The sequence below is a fragment of the Monodelphis domestica genome, chromosome 8, assembly GCF_027887165.1.
Source record: "Monodelphis domestica isolate mMonDom1 chromosome 8, mMonDom1.pri, whole genome shotgun sequence".
In the NCBI taxonomy this organism is placed as follows: domain Eukaryota; kingdom Metazoa; phylum Chordata; class Mammalia; order Didelphimorphia; family Didelphidae; genus Monodelphis; species Monodelphis domestica.
In genome coordinates, this window is record NC_077234.1 from 3,252,718 (window position 1) to 3,267,681 (window position 14,964).

The 14,964-nt window shown below is 59.5% G+C and overlaps 2 protein-coding genes across 7 annotated transcripts in view; both read left to right on the top strand.

Annotated features, from left to right (window-relative positions):
• ACAP2 (ArfGAP with coiled-coil, ankyrin repeat and PH domains 2) overlaps positions 1 to 5,898 on the top strand; it is a 104,107-nt gene extending 98,209 nt beyond the window's left edge. For 3 of the 5 annotated variants that reach the window (XM_007505704.3, XM_016426953.2, XM_056807430.1), the window contains one exon: positions 3,521 to 5,898. In XM_007505704.3, coding sequence (XP_007505766.1) covers positions 3,521 to 3,621 — 101 coding nt within the window. In that variant the 3' untranslated portion in view covers positions 3,622 to 5,898. The remainder of the gene's footprint in view (positions 1 to 3,520) is intronic. The other 2 variants (XM_056807432.1, XM_056807431.1) reach the window with 1 other exon arrangement.
• Positions 5,899 to 7,095: 1,197 nt separating this feature from the next.
• XXYLT1 (xyloside xylosyltransferase 1) overlaps positions 7,096 to 14,964 on the top strand; it is a 41,966-nt gene continuing 34,097 nt past the window's right edge. Inside the window, exons 1-2 of one of the 2 annotated variants that reach the window (XM_056807788.1) lie at positions 7,096 to 7,249; positions 7,663 to 7,818. In XM_056807788.1, the coding sequence (XP_056663766.1) occupies positions 7,690 to 7,818 (129 nt within the window). In that variant the 5' untranslated portion in view covers positions 7,096 to 7,249; positions 7,663 to 7,689. Of the gene's footprint in view, positions 7,819 to 14,964 lie in introns of both variants that reach the window. The other variant, XM_056807787.1, reaches the window with a different exon arrangement.

A 14,964-nucleotide genomic window follows, 5' to 3' on the forward strand; every position in this document is an offset into this window, starting at 1 on the left:
ACTGGCTCGCTGAGTCGAGCCAGAGCCGGACTCCCCGATCCCTTGGGTTCTAGTGTGCGGGGCGCTTCGAAGGGCTCCCCGATCCCTCGTCCCCGCTCGCTCGCTCGCCCGCCCTTCTCCAAGCCCGGGGTTGTCGGCGGAGCCTTTGCCGGACTCTCCGGTCCTCGGGCCGCCTCTGGGCACCCGGAGAGCTCTGCAGGAGCCCCGTCCCTCTGTCCGGTGCTGGCCCGTCCCCCATCTAGGCTCGAGCTGTCTCTGACACAAGGAAGACCCTGGTTCGGGCGCTGCTCTTGGGGACGGTGGGCAGCGCTCTTCTCAGAGAGCTTTAGTAACCTGAAGCTTCAGAGTGGAGGCTGGAGCCTGCAGCCAGTGGGAAGCTCTGGCTTTTGCCCCAGACTCTGGAGATCCCGGGTGGGGGTTCAGGGCCAGGCAGGGCCCCCATTTGGTTCCAACTTGAATATTCAGGGAGGTTTTCGTATCAGAGTATTGAAGTGGTCATAACTTAGGCAGCCACCTTGGCAGCCTTTTTGTTTTAGCACTTTAAAGTGGGAAGAAGAGTGAATGAGAGTGTGTGTAGCTTCGACCTGACATTTGCCAGCCAGACAACTTCGAGGTGTTCCACGTCTGGCCTTTCCCCTGCTGTCCCTGCTGACCCTCAGATTAGTCGCCAGGCCGTGGCAGGGAGGGGAGCTTCCTTCCTCTTTCCATTCTAGCCCAGCAGCTGCTCTGCTGTCACCACTATTGGGGTGAGAGATTTCAGGGGTGCACAGTTCTGTCCAGACAGCGGAGACCCTTCCAGTGGCTTCCTTTGGACCTTTTTGGGTCTTCAGAGTGGAGAAAGGCCATTGAACTGGGCATCTGAACTCTTCTTCCAACGCTGAGAATAGGCCATTGCCGTGTGAGTGACATCGCCAGAATAAGAGGGATATTTTCCCCATCTCCGGGTCATCCTCCCGCGCGGTGGCTAGTCCTCTCTTCTTGGAGTTGGCGGGAGCAGCACCCTTGTCTCTCTGAGGGCTGCTGCCCGCAGTCTGTCCTCAGCTTCAGCCTTGGGAGGTGGCAGAGCGGAAGGGTCTTTGGGGCTTGTCGTCTGGCCTCTACCCTGAAGTCGGCTTTCCTGCAGCTTTGTAGGGCCAGGCCTTCCTGCTCCCTTAGAGGAGAGTCTTGCCCAGAGAGTCCCTCTGATCTCGGACACGGCGAGCTGTCGGCCACCACAGCTCAAACCTGTTTGGGAATTCCCGAGGCTTCTGGGCGGCTCCATCTCTCCGCAGCCGTAAGCGTCCTCCTTGTCCAAACAGTCCAGGGTGGCGCCGGACAGGATTCGCTTCCAGAGCACAGCCACACACACAGCGTGACCTGGGGCTGGAACGAGCCCAGGAGCCCGAGTGCCTCGGGGGATCCCGTCAGGGCTGTGCCCAGATCTGTTTTCCTTTGAAGGAGAAGCTCCTCCAAATGCTTAGTGGCTGGCCTGGGAGCCAAAGGTCCGCGATCTCAGATCGGCTTCGAGGGAGAGTGGCCGTGTGCCTTCCATGATTCGTGAACGGGGGCCGGGGGCCCTCCGAATTACAGGCCACCGTGCTCAAAGGCAGCCCCCTTCAGAGGCCCGGCAGCGGGAGGGATTTCAGGGGTGCGCAGGCCTGGGACCCTTCCTGGGTCAGCCTCGAGGGCGCTTCTCGAGGTCTTGCAGAGGCAGGCAGGGGTCTTGCAAGTAGCTTGGAAGAGGAGTGTGCCTGCCGTGTGGCATAGGCGTCCTCCCGTGGACTCCGAAGCCAGTGAGTAGATGAGGAAAAGTAGGTTCTTGTGAACATTTCTTGCTTGAAAGTGGGTTTGTGTGTGCATGCATGTGTGTGTGTGAGTGCGTGTGTGTGAGTGCGTGTGAGAGCGTGCATGTGTGTGCATGCGAGTGTGTGTGAGTGCGTGCGTGTGAGTGCGTGTGTGTGCGTGCATGTGTGCGTGCGTGTGTGAGAGTGTGCGTGTGAGTGTGTGAGTGCGTGTGTGTGCATGCGTGTGTGTGTGTGTGTGCATGTGTGCGTGTGTGTGTGAGTGCGTGCGTGCGTGCCAAGAAGATGCTATTGAGATTGGCCCTTGCCACGTGACAGGTTGCCCTGGCAATGGTCCTTCCGCTGAGCTGGTCGGGCAGGTCCTGGCTCGTCCCCAGAGCAGCGGCTGGTTCGACCCCTCAGGCCAGCTCTTCTGGCCTCCCGGTGCTCCTGGGGACCTTGGCGGGCCTCCTCCCTTGGGCGCTTCCTTCCTGAATGTCTCCTGTGTGCCTTTTCCGTCCTTTTGGGGTTGAAGAGTAAAGGCAGGGCTCGCATTTCTGTAACCAGCTCGCCTGCCCTTGACACACGTCCTGGAAGGTCTAGCGCGACTCCAGCACTAAGTGTGAGGGATGAGGGAGCGGCTCGGCGCTTCCCTTTCTAGTCATTCACCGTCATCGGGCTGATCTCCTCGCAGCCGGGGGAGGGGGTGTCCTCGGGTTTTCTCAGTCTACAGGAGTGGCCTCGAGTGGGGGGGGGGGGGCGCCGACGCCTGGACTGGGTGGTGGTCACGGGCAGTCGTGCCAGTTAAGGGAGAAGCACATTCCTGGAGAATCTGCAGAGCTCGCTCACAAGTCGGTAGACTGGCTGGAGTACGTTCAGGAGAGAAATTCACGAAAGGGGGAGCAGTTAAGTGGTCCCCCCTTCCCTCGGCTCAGACGTTTTGGCTGGGCTCCCCTCGCACCTGGTGCGCCCTCTCAGTTCCGAGCTCGGACGGCTCCCTGCACTCGGGGCCCCGTGGGTGCAGACCGCGTCCTGACAGCGGCTTCGCCTCCACTAGCCCCCAAGAACAGGGATGGCGCTCTGAGCTGCCTCGGCTAATCAGCTGGAAGCCTCCCCCTCCCCCCGGGGCCAGAGGTCTGTTGGGGGGCTTTGCCAGATATTCCTGGGAGAGGCGAGCCTGCTTTCATGCCTCCTCTAGGGGAAGATGGAAGCAGACGTGTCTCCCTGGATCTCCGGCTTCCGAGGCTGCCGGGCCTGTGGGTGGGGACCGTAAACGAGAGAAGCCAGCCTCCGTGGAGCCCCAAAGGGAGATGGAGGGCCTTCCAGACAGGGAGAGCCCTTTGGTCCGGAGGGCTAAGAGACGGGCCGGCTGCCCTCTTTCTGGCCTAGAGAACGCCGAGGCCACGGCCCTCTCGCTTCCCAGACAAGGAGGCCGAGGCCGCAGGCCCCAGGGCTGTGGTGGTGGGCTCTGCGGCCCCTCAGGATGCCCGTGTTTCTCCTGTGTTGATGAGTGTGGTCGCCATTATTCCTGCTGTTGTCCTCGCTTTCTCTAACTCTCTCCTTTCTTCTCTGGCTGCGTGTGAGGCGCCTTTCCAGGTACTGGCCTTTTCCCTCTTTACTTTTAAGACCGTTTGCTTGGCATTCCCTTATTTCTCGCCCCGACACTGTCCTTTGTCCTGGGTCGTGCTAGAAAGTGCATGTGCAGCGTCCCGGGAGCCGTGCGCGCCCCTGACCCATGTTCTCGTTTTGTTTTTACGCAGGTGATGAAACTTACCAAGACATTTTCCGGGATTTTTCCCAAATGGCCTCCAATAATCCAGAAAAGCTAAACCGGTTCCAGCAGGATTCCCAGAAATTCTGAGTTTTTTAAAGAAGGGAAACCCAGCTGGTGCCCTCTTATTCTTCACACAGCTGAAAATGCACATTTTCCTCCTGCTTTCATGCCGCTTTTCAGGTTCTCTAGGGTTTTGAACGTGCGAAGGGAAAGGTACATTCCTTGCCAATTCCTTGTGGAAACAGTTTTGTGGATTCTTGCCTCTCCGGGCCTCTGGAGACCAGGAGGGGAAGCCGGGTCGGGGCCTGTTTCAAAATGGGTGCTCGGAACCTGCTTCTAAGCGCTTCCTGGGCTGAAACAAGGTCCGAGCCCTCTACAGGGGGGTTTCCCAAGCCCCTCTCTTCTTAAAATGGGGCGCAGCCGCCTTTTCCAAGAGTTGTGCTTGACACATTCCATTAACCACATCCTCACCACCAGCCAAGGCTGGCTCTGTGGCCGGCCTGGGAGGACCTGGGCCTCCTCATCCCACGTGCAATATGTGATTTTCAAAGTAAGGAAGAAAGTCCCTGCCCCCGGGGGCACCCTCCCAGGGTCCTGGCTCCCGGAGGGGAGATGCGTGCGTCCTTGGGGTGCCGGCTTTCCAGGCCCTTGCCAGATTGAGCGATGCGATAGAATTCTTTTCCAAAAATTACTTGAACATTTTCAAAATTAAGCTGTGACCAAAACATCACCTTCAAAGAAGCCGAAGCCATAGTGAGCTTTCGGGCTTTGTTCTCGGCCCTGCTCCAAGCGGAGAAGCAGCAGCAAATGTGTGTTTTTGTCTGTGTCTGGAGAAGTGGGAGCTCCCCGCCCGCCCGCCCTCCGTCCCACCCTCTGTGCAGCGCAGGTGCCGGCTCGGGCCGCGGCTCTGTGCTCCCCGCACGGTCGCAGAACGGGGCGCCGGATTGACCCTGGTTCTTTTCATTCCAGAGATACAGAGCTGTAGCTCTTACCCTTCTTAGCTCAAGTCTCCTTTGTCACGTTCGATGTCCGGGCATCGTCTTGTGCGCGCGCGCGCGCTCTCAACGCTTCCTCTGTGTATGTAGCCACCCCTCGTGTTTAATCGTCCATTATTTACTAATCATGTCACTAAGGAATAAAATTGGAATGCTGACGTTTGGTCTTCACGGCAAGACTCGCATGTCTGACTCCCGCCTGCCGCGTGCGCACGTGCGTGCGCGGTCGGGTCCCGTGTACGAGAGCACGATTTGTGTTATGGAGCGCTTTAGGGCCCGACGGAGCCGCACGGCGATCGAGTGTGTGCCACTACGGAAGCGTGCCCGGCTTGCCTAGGGATGAGCCATCGCAGACTAGTGAGTGTCAGAGCTGCCTCTTGTGGAGGCAGACTTCCTTGCCCTGTGCTCGAGAGGAAGTGCCGACTGCCTGCCCGGGAACGGCCCTCCAGTGCACCTGGACAGTCACGGTTTGTAGAGATCCGTGAAGGGCACTGTCAAAGCCCTCCTTCCAGAGCGTTCCTGGGGGGCTCTGGGATCCCCCCCCCCCCGCCCACCCTCAGGTAGTGTCCTCTGGTGCTGTGGGGCTCCCTCCATCGAAAGCGCGGCTCAAACCACTGTTTTCTGCCATCCTCAACGTTTTGGGCCCCCCCCTTGATCTCTGGCTGGCTTGTCAGAAATCCCTCAGACAGGGCAGCGCCCGGGGGCATTGGAGGAGCGGGCGTGCCCTCGGGTGGTATCCAGTGTGGAGGAAGGAAGCCTCTCCATCATGGCCTTGCGGTCCGCCCCCCAAGGCCAGCAGAGGCCCCGGCTCCTCCCAGGGTGGGACTCCAGGCCAGGACACAGCCTCCACAGCTAGCGCCCATCCCACTGTGCCTCTCGCTCTAGTGAGCCGCCCTGTCGGGGTTCCGCGTGGCCGCATGGCTTTCCGGGCTCTATGAGGCCTGTGGCGGGCCCGGGGCCAGGCTCCCCGCCTCCATGGAGAGGGTTGGGGCTCCCTTTGGGGCAGCGTCGGGAGGGAGGCAGTGCCACAAGCTGCTACTTCTCTGGACCTCTTTTTGTTTCCATCAATTGGCTGATTTCGGCTGGTCGGTGAAGTCGCTTTTGAGCAGGACCCCAAACGCTGGTGCTGCGCTTATGGGCTCGGCCAGAGGAAACCCAAGAGCGTAGGCGCCCGGGTTGTGCTGTAAGCAGGCAGAGCTCCGTGCTCCCAAGGGGGCCTCTGCGGCTGCCCTTCCTGGGGTGCCCCCCCCCTCCAGGAGAGCCTCCCTCCTCCCTCCATTGATGCCCTGCCGTGTACATGATGTAAGCCTTGTAAATACGCTTCTACCCAGACTTGGGGCGCCCCACCAATAAAACCCGTCTGGCTCCAGCCTCGGCTCGCTTTGGTTCTTGGGCCCCAGCGGCCTGGGGGGGTCCCCGGAATAGTTGTGCCTTGCTTTCCTGCCTCCAGACCCCCTCAAAGCCCACCAGGAAGCATTTGGGATACCCCTTTCCTGGCCCGCGGCCACATCTCCCCGTGTCCTCTTGACCCCGGCACACACACAGACTGCTCCTGCTTGGATCGGGCACCCTGGGGTTCGCCCCTTCCCAGGGGATGCTGCTGGGGGGCCTGGAGCTCCGGAGAGCTTGGCAAAGGGGAGGCTTGGCCAGGCCGCCTCCTGCCCTCCCGGACGGTCGGCCTGGGATTCTGGCTTGTCATTTCTGCCTTCACCCCCCCCCCCAGTGGTGTGCGCTCCCCTCGCCCGGCTCTTTCCACTGAGCCATCCAGCTGTGCCCCCACTTATCTCTTTAGAGCCCTTACTGTGTATGGGCTCCAAGGCAGGGGAGGGGTCAGGCCTGGGCCATGGGGGTCGAGGGACTTGGCCAGGCCCACCCAGCTGGCCACATTGGAACCCAGGACCTCCGGACTCTGGACCTGGCTCTCAACCCACTGAGCTACCCAGCTGTCCCTGCCCCCCGCTTTTAAAGCCTCGAGGGGGGAGAGCTGGAAAGGAGCTGGGACAGTGCCCCCACCCCACCGGGCCCGTGTAGACCCGTTCTGTGAGGTACCAGCTGCGCAGGGGGAAGGCGGGACCCAATTTCTTCCTCCGAGAAGGTCCGGAGGTGGGACTGAGGCAGTGATGGGCCCAGGGGCGGGGCTCTCCCTCCCTCCAAGCCCGGATGCGGGGCTTCTCCCTCTCCCTTAGGAGAAGCTCCACCGTAGTGCGGGGACTGTTGGGGGGCTGGCCTCGCCCTAGCCCTGGCGCTCTGAGGTCCGGGGGAGTGGGGGGTGGGCTGCCCAGCCCCCCGGAGAAGCTCCGCCCCCCAGAGGGACCTTCACCCTAGTGTGGGGAGGGCTGGAGGGTGCTCTCCGGGCCCGGCCCCGCCCTAGCGCCGGCGCTCTGCCCCGCCCCCCGGGGAAGCTCCCTTGTAGTTGGGGGAGGGAGAGGGTGGGATGGGAGGAGCGGCCTCCCGGGTCTTGGCCCCGCCCCAGGATAAGCTCCGCCCCGGAACCGCCCCCAGGGGGAGCTTCACTCTAGTGTGGGGAGGAGTGGAGGGGGCTCTCCGGGCCCGGCCCCGCCCTAGCGCCGGCGCTCGGAGGTGGGGCCCCGCCCACGCCGGGTTGAGCTCACAGCCCCGGTCCCGCCCCTGGCGTCCTGCTGGGCGGGCGGTGGCGGAGAAGGCCTGGAGGCCCTCCACGGACCTGGACCAGCTCTGGGCGGCCTCGGCCCCTCCTCCAGGTGCCCCTACGTCCCGGACCTGGCCGGGCCTGGCCCGTGCTGGAGGATAAGGCCGAAGGGCCGGCATGGCGGGCGGGGGGCCCGGCGGGGGGCAGTCGCGCCGCCGCGGGGTCCGCCTGAGCGCTCTGCGCTCGCCGCCTTGCGCACTGCTGCTTGCCGGGGCGCTCGCTGTGTGTGCCTTCTACTACGTGGGTTCGGGCCGCGAGACCTTCTCCAGCGCCACGCGGAGGCTCCGGGGGGGCCGGGCCGGGGCCTCCGTCCCCCCAGGGTCCCCTTCGGCCGCCCCCCTTGTGCCCGAGGCCAAGGCCAAGCCGGCGGACGGCCTGGAGGGGGCGGTGGGGGCCGCGGGGGAGGAGCTGGACTACCACGTGCTGATGATGTTCACCAAGGCTGATCGCAGCCCCTCCCTGCAGGCCAAGGGACGCATCGCGCTGAGCTCCATGCTGCGCCTCGCCAAGCTGGACTCGAACGAGGTGCTCAACGTGCACCTGGTCAGCGAGGAGGCCAGCAAGGAAGTGGCCAAGAAGCTGCTGCGGGAGCTGCTGCCCGGCGCTGCCTGCAGGTGCAAGGTGGGTGAGCCGGCGTGGGCATCTGGGCATGAGGAGGGAGATGCACTGGGCTGTGACGGCCTTCGAGGGCTCAGGGGCTGCCAACTCGCCGTGCCCAGGCCGCCTGGCTCCTGGGCCCCTTTCGGGAGCACCCACCAGGTGCGGGCTGCTGTCTCGGAGCTCCCCAGCTACACCCCTGAACCCCCAGAAGGGGGAGGAACCTCCGAGGCCGCTGCCCAGGCTGAGAGTCAGGAAGTTGTCCGGACCCCCTCTGGGCCCAGAGTTGTGCTGAGCTCAAATGCAGCCCATGGGGAGGCCCCCCCCCCAGCATTTCAGCTAGCCTCTGTGCCCAGCAGGGTGCCATTCCTACCTGGGCAGGGGGCACTCTTCTGAGCCTCTTTTACAGGAAAGGGAAGAGTTTTAAGGGACTTGCCCCGGGGCCACACAGAGTGAGGTCAGATTTGAACTCAGGTCCTGCCTTGTGTTCTTCCTCTTCACATCCAAGGTTCCTTCAGGTGCTCTCTCCAGGCACTCTACAGTCTTTGTCCTTCGTAAAATATCTCTCCGGAATGGTGAGTGGGTGAGTGCGCTGTGTGCAGGATGGGCTGGGCCAGGGCAGGGAATGTGGGGCCTTCTGGCCCTCATTCTGGGCCCCCAGAGAGCCTGTGGCCTGCGCCCTTGTCTTGGTGACTGTGCTCTCAGCTCTTAGATACAGTCTGGAAGGTCTGAGGCCATCTCTGAGACTGGCAAGATCACGTGCACCCCCCCTCTTCCTTTGCTCCCCCCCCCCCCATTCCATTTGGAGTCAGTCCACCTGGGCTCTGTTGGCTTTTAGGAAAGACCTTTAGTTGGAGGGGATGTGGCAGAGTCGGTACACTAATGCATTGCTGGTGCAGTTGTGAATGGATCCAACCATTCTGGAAAGCAATTTGGAACTATGCCCAAAGGGTGCTAAAAGACTTTCTGCCCTTTGATCCAGCCATAGCACTGTTGGGTTTGTACCCCAAAGAAATAATAAGGAAAAAGACTTGAACGAGAACATTCATAGCTGCGCCCTTTGTGGTGGCCAAAAAATTGGAAAATGAGGGGATGCCCATCAAATGGGGAATGGCTGAACACATTGTGGTGTCTGTTGGGGATGGAATACTATTGTGCTTAAAGGAATAATGAACTGGAGGGATTCCATGTGAACTGGGACGACCTCCAGGAAGTGATGCAGAGTGAAAGGAGCAGAACCAGGAGAACATTGTATACAGAGATGGATACGTTGTAGCACAAATGAATGTAACTGATTTCTCTACTAGCAGTAATGCAATGACCCAGGACAATTCTGAAAGAGCTGTGGGAGCAGAAACATGGAAGGAAAACAACTGCTTGATCACATGGTTTGATGGGGATAGGATTGGGGATGGAGGCTCTAAGCGATCACCCTAGTGCAAATGTCAATATGGAAATAGGTCTTGATCAAGGACACATGTCAAACCCAGTGGAATTGCTCATTGACTATGGGAGGGAATGCCGCGGTCAGGGTCCAGCCCCACTTGTGACTCTAGGGTTCCTGACAGGTGGCGAACGATCAGTCAAAATAAATAAAATACAATAAATAACAAACGGAAGACAGCTTAATCATAACGACCATGGCATTGCTTTGCATCTCTGAGCTGCTCCGACATTCCCAGGCTTGGGAGTTATTTTTATATCCATATTCTTGGTATGCAGGTATACAAAAGCAAAGAGAGATCATTGGAAAAGTGATACATCATCTTTTAACAAATCACTTGATTAACATTCTATATTTTTGCATTGTGATTACAGATAGAATAAAGGTTGCACCCAAGATAGATGATTTCATCACAGGTGCCTTAATTTTCTCATTACCCTGTGAGGAGTTTTGAGCTTACAAACAATCAAGGAAAATGACATATTGCTTTTAATAAAATGGAATAATTAATCAGCAGTTCTTAGAAGACAAGTCAGCAATCATACCATAGGGGCTGAGGGGTCTGGGGACACAATTCAAATTTATACTGGTGACTTCTAGGGAGTTCCTGAGTCACTGAGGCATACTGAAGCTTGATGTACTTATCGCTTGGGCCTCTATGATTGATTTGTGTGCTGGCTTCATGAGAAAGTTTTGGGCTTGGCCTGTAGCTGTGGTTTCACTGGGAATTACATACCTAAGTAAAAGTTAACCCACGATAGTCTTTTGGGATTGGGTTTGAGGGTCTGGTCTTTTGGGGATGTTTTGGAGAATTAGGGTCCATGTGTTTTGCTCTTGCATTATTCCTTCTGAGACTAGGGGGAATAGTAATCATGTCAATTCCATGGGTAAGGGATATTGATCAGAGAGGTCGTGCAAGGGGGATAGAGTGGGCGTCACATCTCGCCAAGGACCACTCTGTGGTCTCCCCAGCTACCACGTGTGACTCTGTCAAGGCATCATGGACGGATGGCCCCCGGCAAGGGAGGAGGAAGGAAGGGAGGAAAAGAACATGATTCATGTAACCAAGGAAAAATATTCTAAATTGACTAAATAAAAATTTCAAAAAAAGACGCTTCACTGCAGAAGTCAGCTGGGCGAGGCACGTTCCCCGGAGTGAGTGACCCTCTGCGCTGCCAGCTCGAGCTCGGAGCCCGCCAGACGTCTCCCCGAGCACGTGCCCTCGTCCTTGGCCTTTGGGAGGCCCCGGTGGATAGGAATTCCCGGGTTCAGGAAGGCCAGGGACCCCTCTTCTCCCCTCCCCCTCCCCACTGGCAATCTAGAGGAATGCTACCTCTTCTCCCGCCGTGAGGTTTGTGAGACCCAGGCTTCGTGCACAAAGGTGGCCTGGGCTTCCGAAGGGCCGGGCTGATGTCTGGCTGCCTCCCACGTCTGGTAGCCCAGAAGGCTGGCCGCTGAGGTCCTGCTGGATGTGGCTCTGCCGTGTCAGATGGGCCAGTGAGGACCTTCAGGACGGACGAGGGACGAGGGAGGAGAAGGGAGGGTTGTGGGAGTGAGAGCCGCCGGCCCCGCTGGAGAACGGGCCAAAGTGAGCAGCAGAAGCTTCTAGAATGAAGAATCGCTCATGATTGGGGAAGCGCTCGCTGAAACAATCCCGACGGCGCCTCTGCTCACGCCCCTCGGAGGGATCGCCGTGGGGCCGCCGAGGCGCCATCAGGGGACCTTTTTGGGGATCGCACCCCGAGTTCTCAAACTGGGCAGTTCTGCGCCGGTCTGTCCCCAGAAGAACCCGGATGTTCCCAAATGTGGTTGCAGCTTCCTTCACGGCGGCCAAGACCCCGAGATCGAGGGGCTGTTGGGCCGTCCACTGGGGAAAGGCTGAGCAGATGTGATGGTGACGGAAAGGACGAGCGAAGAGCCCAGAACTCCGCCGTCAGGGCTGGCCTGTGAACGCTCCCCTGGAGGAGGAGCGGGGAAGGGCAGCCACGAAGGGCACCGTGAGCCGGAGGGGAGGTGCGGAGGGCCTGGAGAAGGAATGAGGAAAAGGGGGAAAGGGAGCCGCGGGAGACCCCCCCCCACTCCCCGGCGGTTGTGGTGACTTGGCCGATGGGGAAGATCCACCGACCGCTTCTGAGATGTCTCCGCAGCTTCCCCGGGCCGGCGAGATGGGGAGAACCCGGAAATCAGGACCAGAACTTGAGTGAACGGCCCGAGGCCAGCCCAGGAAGGCGCCCCGAGGCGGCGCTTTTCCCAGGGGCTCCGACAACATGGAGTTTCCATTCCAGACTCTCCTCCTCCACCCACCGAGAGGGCACGAGATTCGAGGCTGCCGTCGTCCCTACGACGCACAGAGCGTCCCTGCGTCAGCCGCATGAAGAGGCTCGGCCGGCGCGGGGGGCGGCCAGGGATCCAGCACAGGAAGCCGGCGGAGGCCGAGCCCAGCCTCGAAGGAAGGGCCTCCTCGCGCTCCTGCGGCTCCGCTTTCTCCTTGAAGGAAGGAGGCCGGCTGGCCGGGCCCAGGGAGAGTGCTGGATGGCCCAGGGGGTGGATGGACGACCGCCGGGTCAGCCTGGCCTGCCTGGGGGACTCCTCAGCCACCCTCTCTTCCTCCTCTCCCGCCTCGAGTCATCAGCCTGGGGCTTCTGCCCTGCCTGTTCCCAGGAGGCTCTCCTCTTCCCCAGGGTGTGGGGGTGCCTTGGGGAGCCCCAGGGGGCCTGTCAGAAGCTCCTGCCCTGCTCCAGGCTCTCTGGCCCCATCCGGGATTCTGCCTTCAGACTTCTGCCTCCCCCGTTAGACTAAAATCTGGCGAACTTTCCTGCGCTGGGCTGCCTCGGGGGCCCGATACCCTCCACCAGCGAGTGCAGGGCTCCTCCGTTCTTCCCCCGCGCCTGCTCGCCTCGTCCCCCCTTCGAGGCAGCCAGATAGAGTCCTCATGAGCGTCCCGTGCTGAGCCACACAGACGACCCATGAGCAGCAGTGCCTCGCTGTGCACCACGTCCGGAGCCTTGTCCGGAGCTGCTTCCTGAGCCTCGTCCAGAGCCTCTTCCTGGCCTCATCCTGAGCCTTGTCCGGAGTCTCTTCCTGGCCTCATCCTGAGCCTCTTCCTGGGCTTGTCCTGAGCCTCGTCTGGAGCCTCTTCCTGGCCTCATCCTGAGCCTCGTCCGGAGCCTCTTCCTGGCCTCTTCCCGAACCTCTTCCTGGCCTTATTCTGAGCCTCGTCCGGAGCCTCGTCCAGAGCCGCGTCCTGAGCTTCATCCTGGCCTCGTCCTGAGCCTCATTCGGAGCCTCTTCCTGGCCTCGTCTGGAGCCTCGTCTTGGCCTTGTCCGGAGCCTCTTCCCGAGCCTCTTCCTGTCCTCGTCCTGAGCCTCGTCCGGAGCTGTGTTGTGCATGGCGGAAGCCGGGCTCCCTGCAATCACGAGGAGTCCCCGGCCAGGCCAGGCTGGACCCTTCACAGTTCCGACCTTGCGCTCCTTCCCGGCATCAGTCCTCCGAACCTTCCCTTCCTGGTCTGCGCTTGGACGAGGGTTCGGGGGCAGCCGCTCCCCCTCGGCTTCAGGTCTCTGGCCGGCTCGGAGCCTCCCCCTGCTGTCTCAGGCGAGCCCGGCAGAGCTCTTGCAGGGTCCCGGGTGGGGGGGGGCGCCTCCCCTCCCCCCTATCCTAGGCTCTCCCCTTGACCCCGATGTCCGGCGGGCTGCAAGCCCTGGAGGCAGAGCCGGAGCAGGGCTGAGCCACATCTCTGGATGGCGGGCGAGCAGAGAGGGCTGTGCTGGAGGCGGAGGGCCGCCCTGCATTCAGGGGACCCGCGTTCGAGTCCTACCTCTGCGTTTCCTCACCCGCACGGTGGGCTCGCCGGGGACTCTTGGGGCCATCCAGTTCCTGAGGAGGAAGAGAAGGGGGTGACTCTAGGCCCTGGGGGGGGACATCGTGCTAAGGCGGGAGCTCAGACAGGCCGGCAGGACGATTCCTGCCCGACCCCACGTTCTCTGCTTTCTCAGGCCGTCAGGAGGCAGGAAGCCTTCTCTGCCTGAGTTCAAATTCAGCCTCAGACACTCCCTCACCGGTGACCCTGGGCGAGTCCCATCACCGTGTCTGCCTCAGTTTCCTCGTCTGTGAAACAGGGACAGCCTCGGCGCTTCCTCCTCACAGGGCTGCCAGGCTTCGGAGCCAAAGCCCGGCCCAGCACGGCACCCAACGTACGGTCGTCCTCCTTCCCTCCCGGCAGTCCGCAGGCTCCCTTCATGTCGGCTCTCCTGGGCCTGGCGTCTGCTCTCTGGGGGTTCCCTGTGGGTCCCCCAACTCCTCGGCCCCCCCATGTCCTACTTAGTGGGCACCATCCGCTCAAAGCAAGGCCAGAGGCGCTACAGGTCATTCTGTGCCTCAGCCGGGCTGCCAGCTCTCTCCGGGGAGACTCTGCCTCCTTCTCAGCTGGGACGGAGCCCCCCGGCCTTGGGAGCACTGACGGGGTGGGAGACCCCCAGCACCCCCCGAGGGAGCTCCCCGTCCAGGCGGGCATGAGGCCAGCTTCTTGGGAGCGACTTGAGGCAGTTGATCCGCAGCACCTCCTGGGGCTGTAGAATGCCAGCACCAGGCCAGGCCCATCTCCCAGAGTCCAAGCTCGGTCCCCCTCCCCGGTGCTGTAACATTTAAAATAGTATATGGCTTAAATTATTATATTTAAAATAGTTGGTGCCATAAACTGTTATGATTAAAATGGTTGTGGTTGTAAACTGTAGTGAGTTAAAATGGTGGAAGATATACATTGTGATAGATATAAGAGAGGGTGAGTAAATTTGACCACAGAAAGAGATTTTAATTAATAATACAATGAGTAATTAAAGGAAAGAGAGAAAAAGGAAATAACTATGAAAGGCCTTAAGCCAACATGGCCTAGACCTGAGTCTTAAGAGAGAGAGATCAGTCAGTCAGTCTTTTATCACTCACCACAAGATTTGTCTTAAGCAAGGATATCTGGGGAACAGAGCCTCCCCAGAGGGAGTTCCAGCCAGAGTCAGCCTCCCAAGGGACTTTTGCTCAAGAGATCTTCAAAGGGCCTCCTCCAAAAGGATGTATCTCCAAGGATTCCAAGGATCTCCAATCCTCCCTAGCTCAAGAGATACCTTTTCTTATATAGGGGGTTTTTCTCCTATGTCACCTCCCCTAAGTCCTTACATCTACCAATCACTGTAGACATTTTCCAAAGGACTGCCCATCTGAATTCCTGCTAAGTCGACTAATCCCCTCAGTAAGTCTGAACCAGAGAAAACAGCTGAGTCAACTAATCTCATTAAGAGAAAACTTGCCCGACCCTTTTAGGTACCTAGCATCCCATTGTATCAATTCTTTTTAAAATTTTATTATTATTTTATTATTTTTTTAAACCCTTACCTTCCATCTTGGAGTTAATACTGTGTATTGGCTCCAAGGCAGAAGAGTGGTAAGGGCTAGGCAATGGGGGTCAAGTGACTTGCCCAGGGTCATTGTATCAATTCTAAAAAACAGGCCTGGCTCAAAGAACTCCTTGCCTTATTATAAGCACGGGTCCAAGTACTTTCATTGTTTAGCAAGGAGTTTTCTCCCCTAAAGCAGTCTTAAGTACGGGTGGAGTAGAGGTCCTCCCATTTCTGATCCTGGCGAGTTCTCACATCAAAATGGGGAATGTTTCCAGTAGGGAATTTGTTCCAGTGGAGGATTCCTCAATGTGGAAATTTTTAACATTCACAAGTCT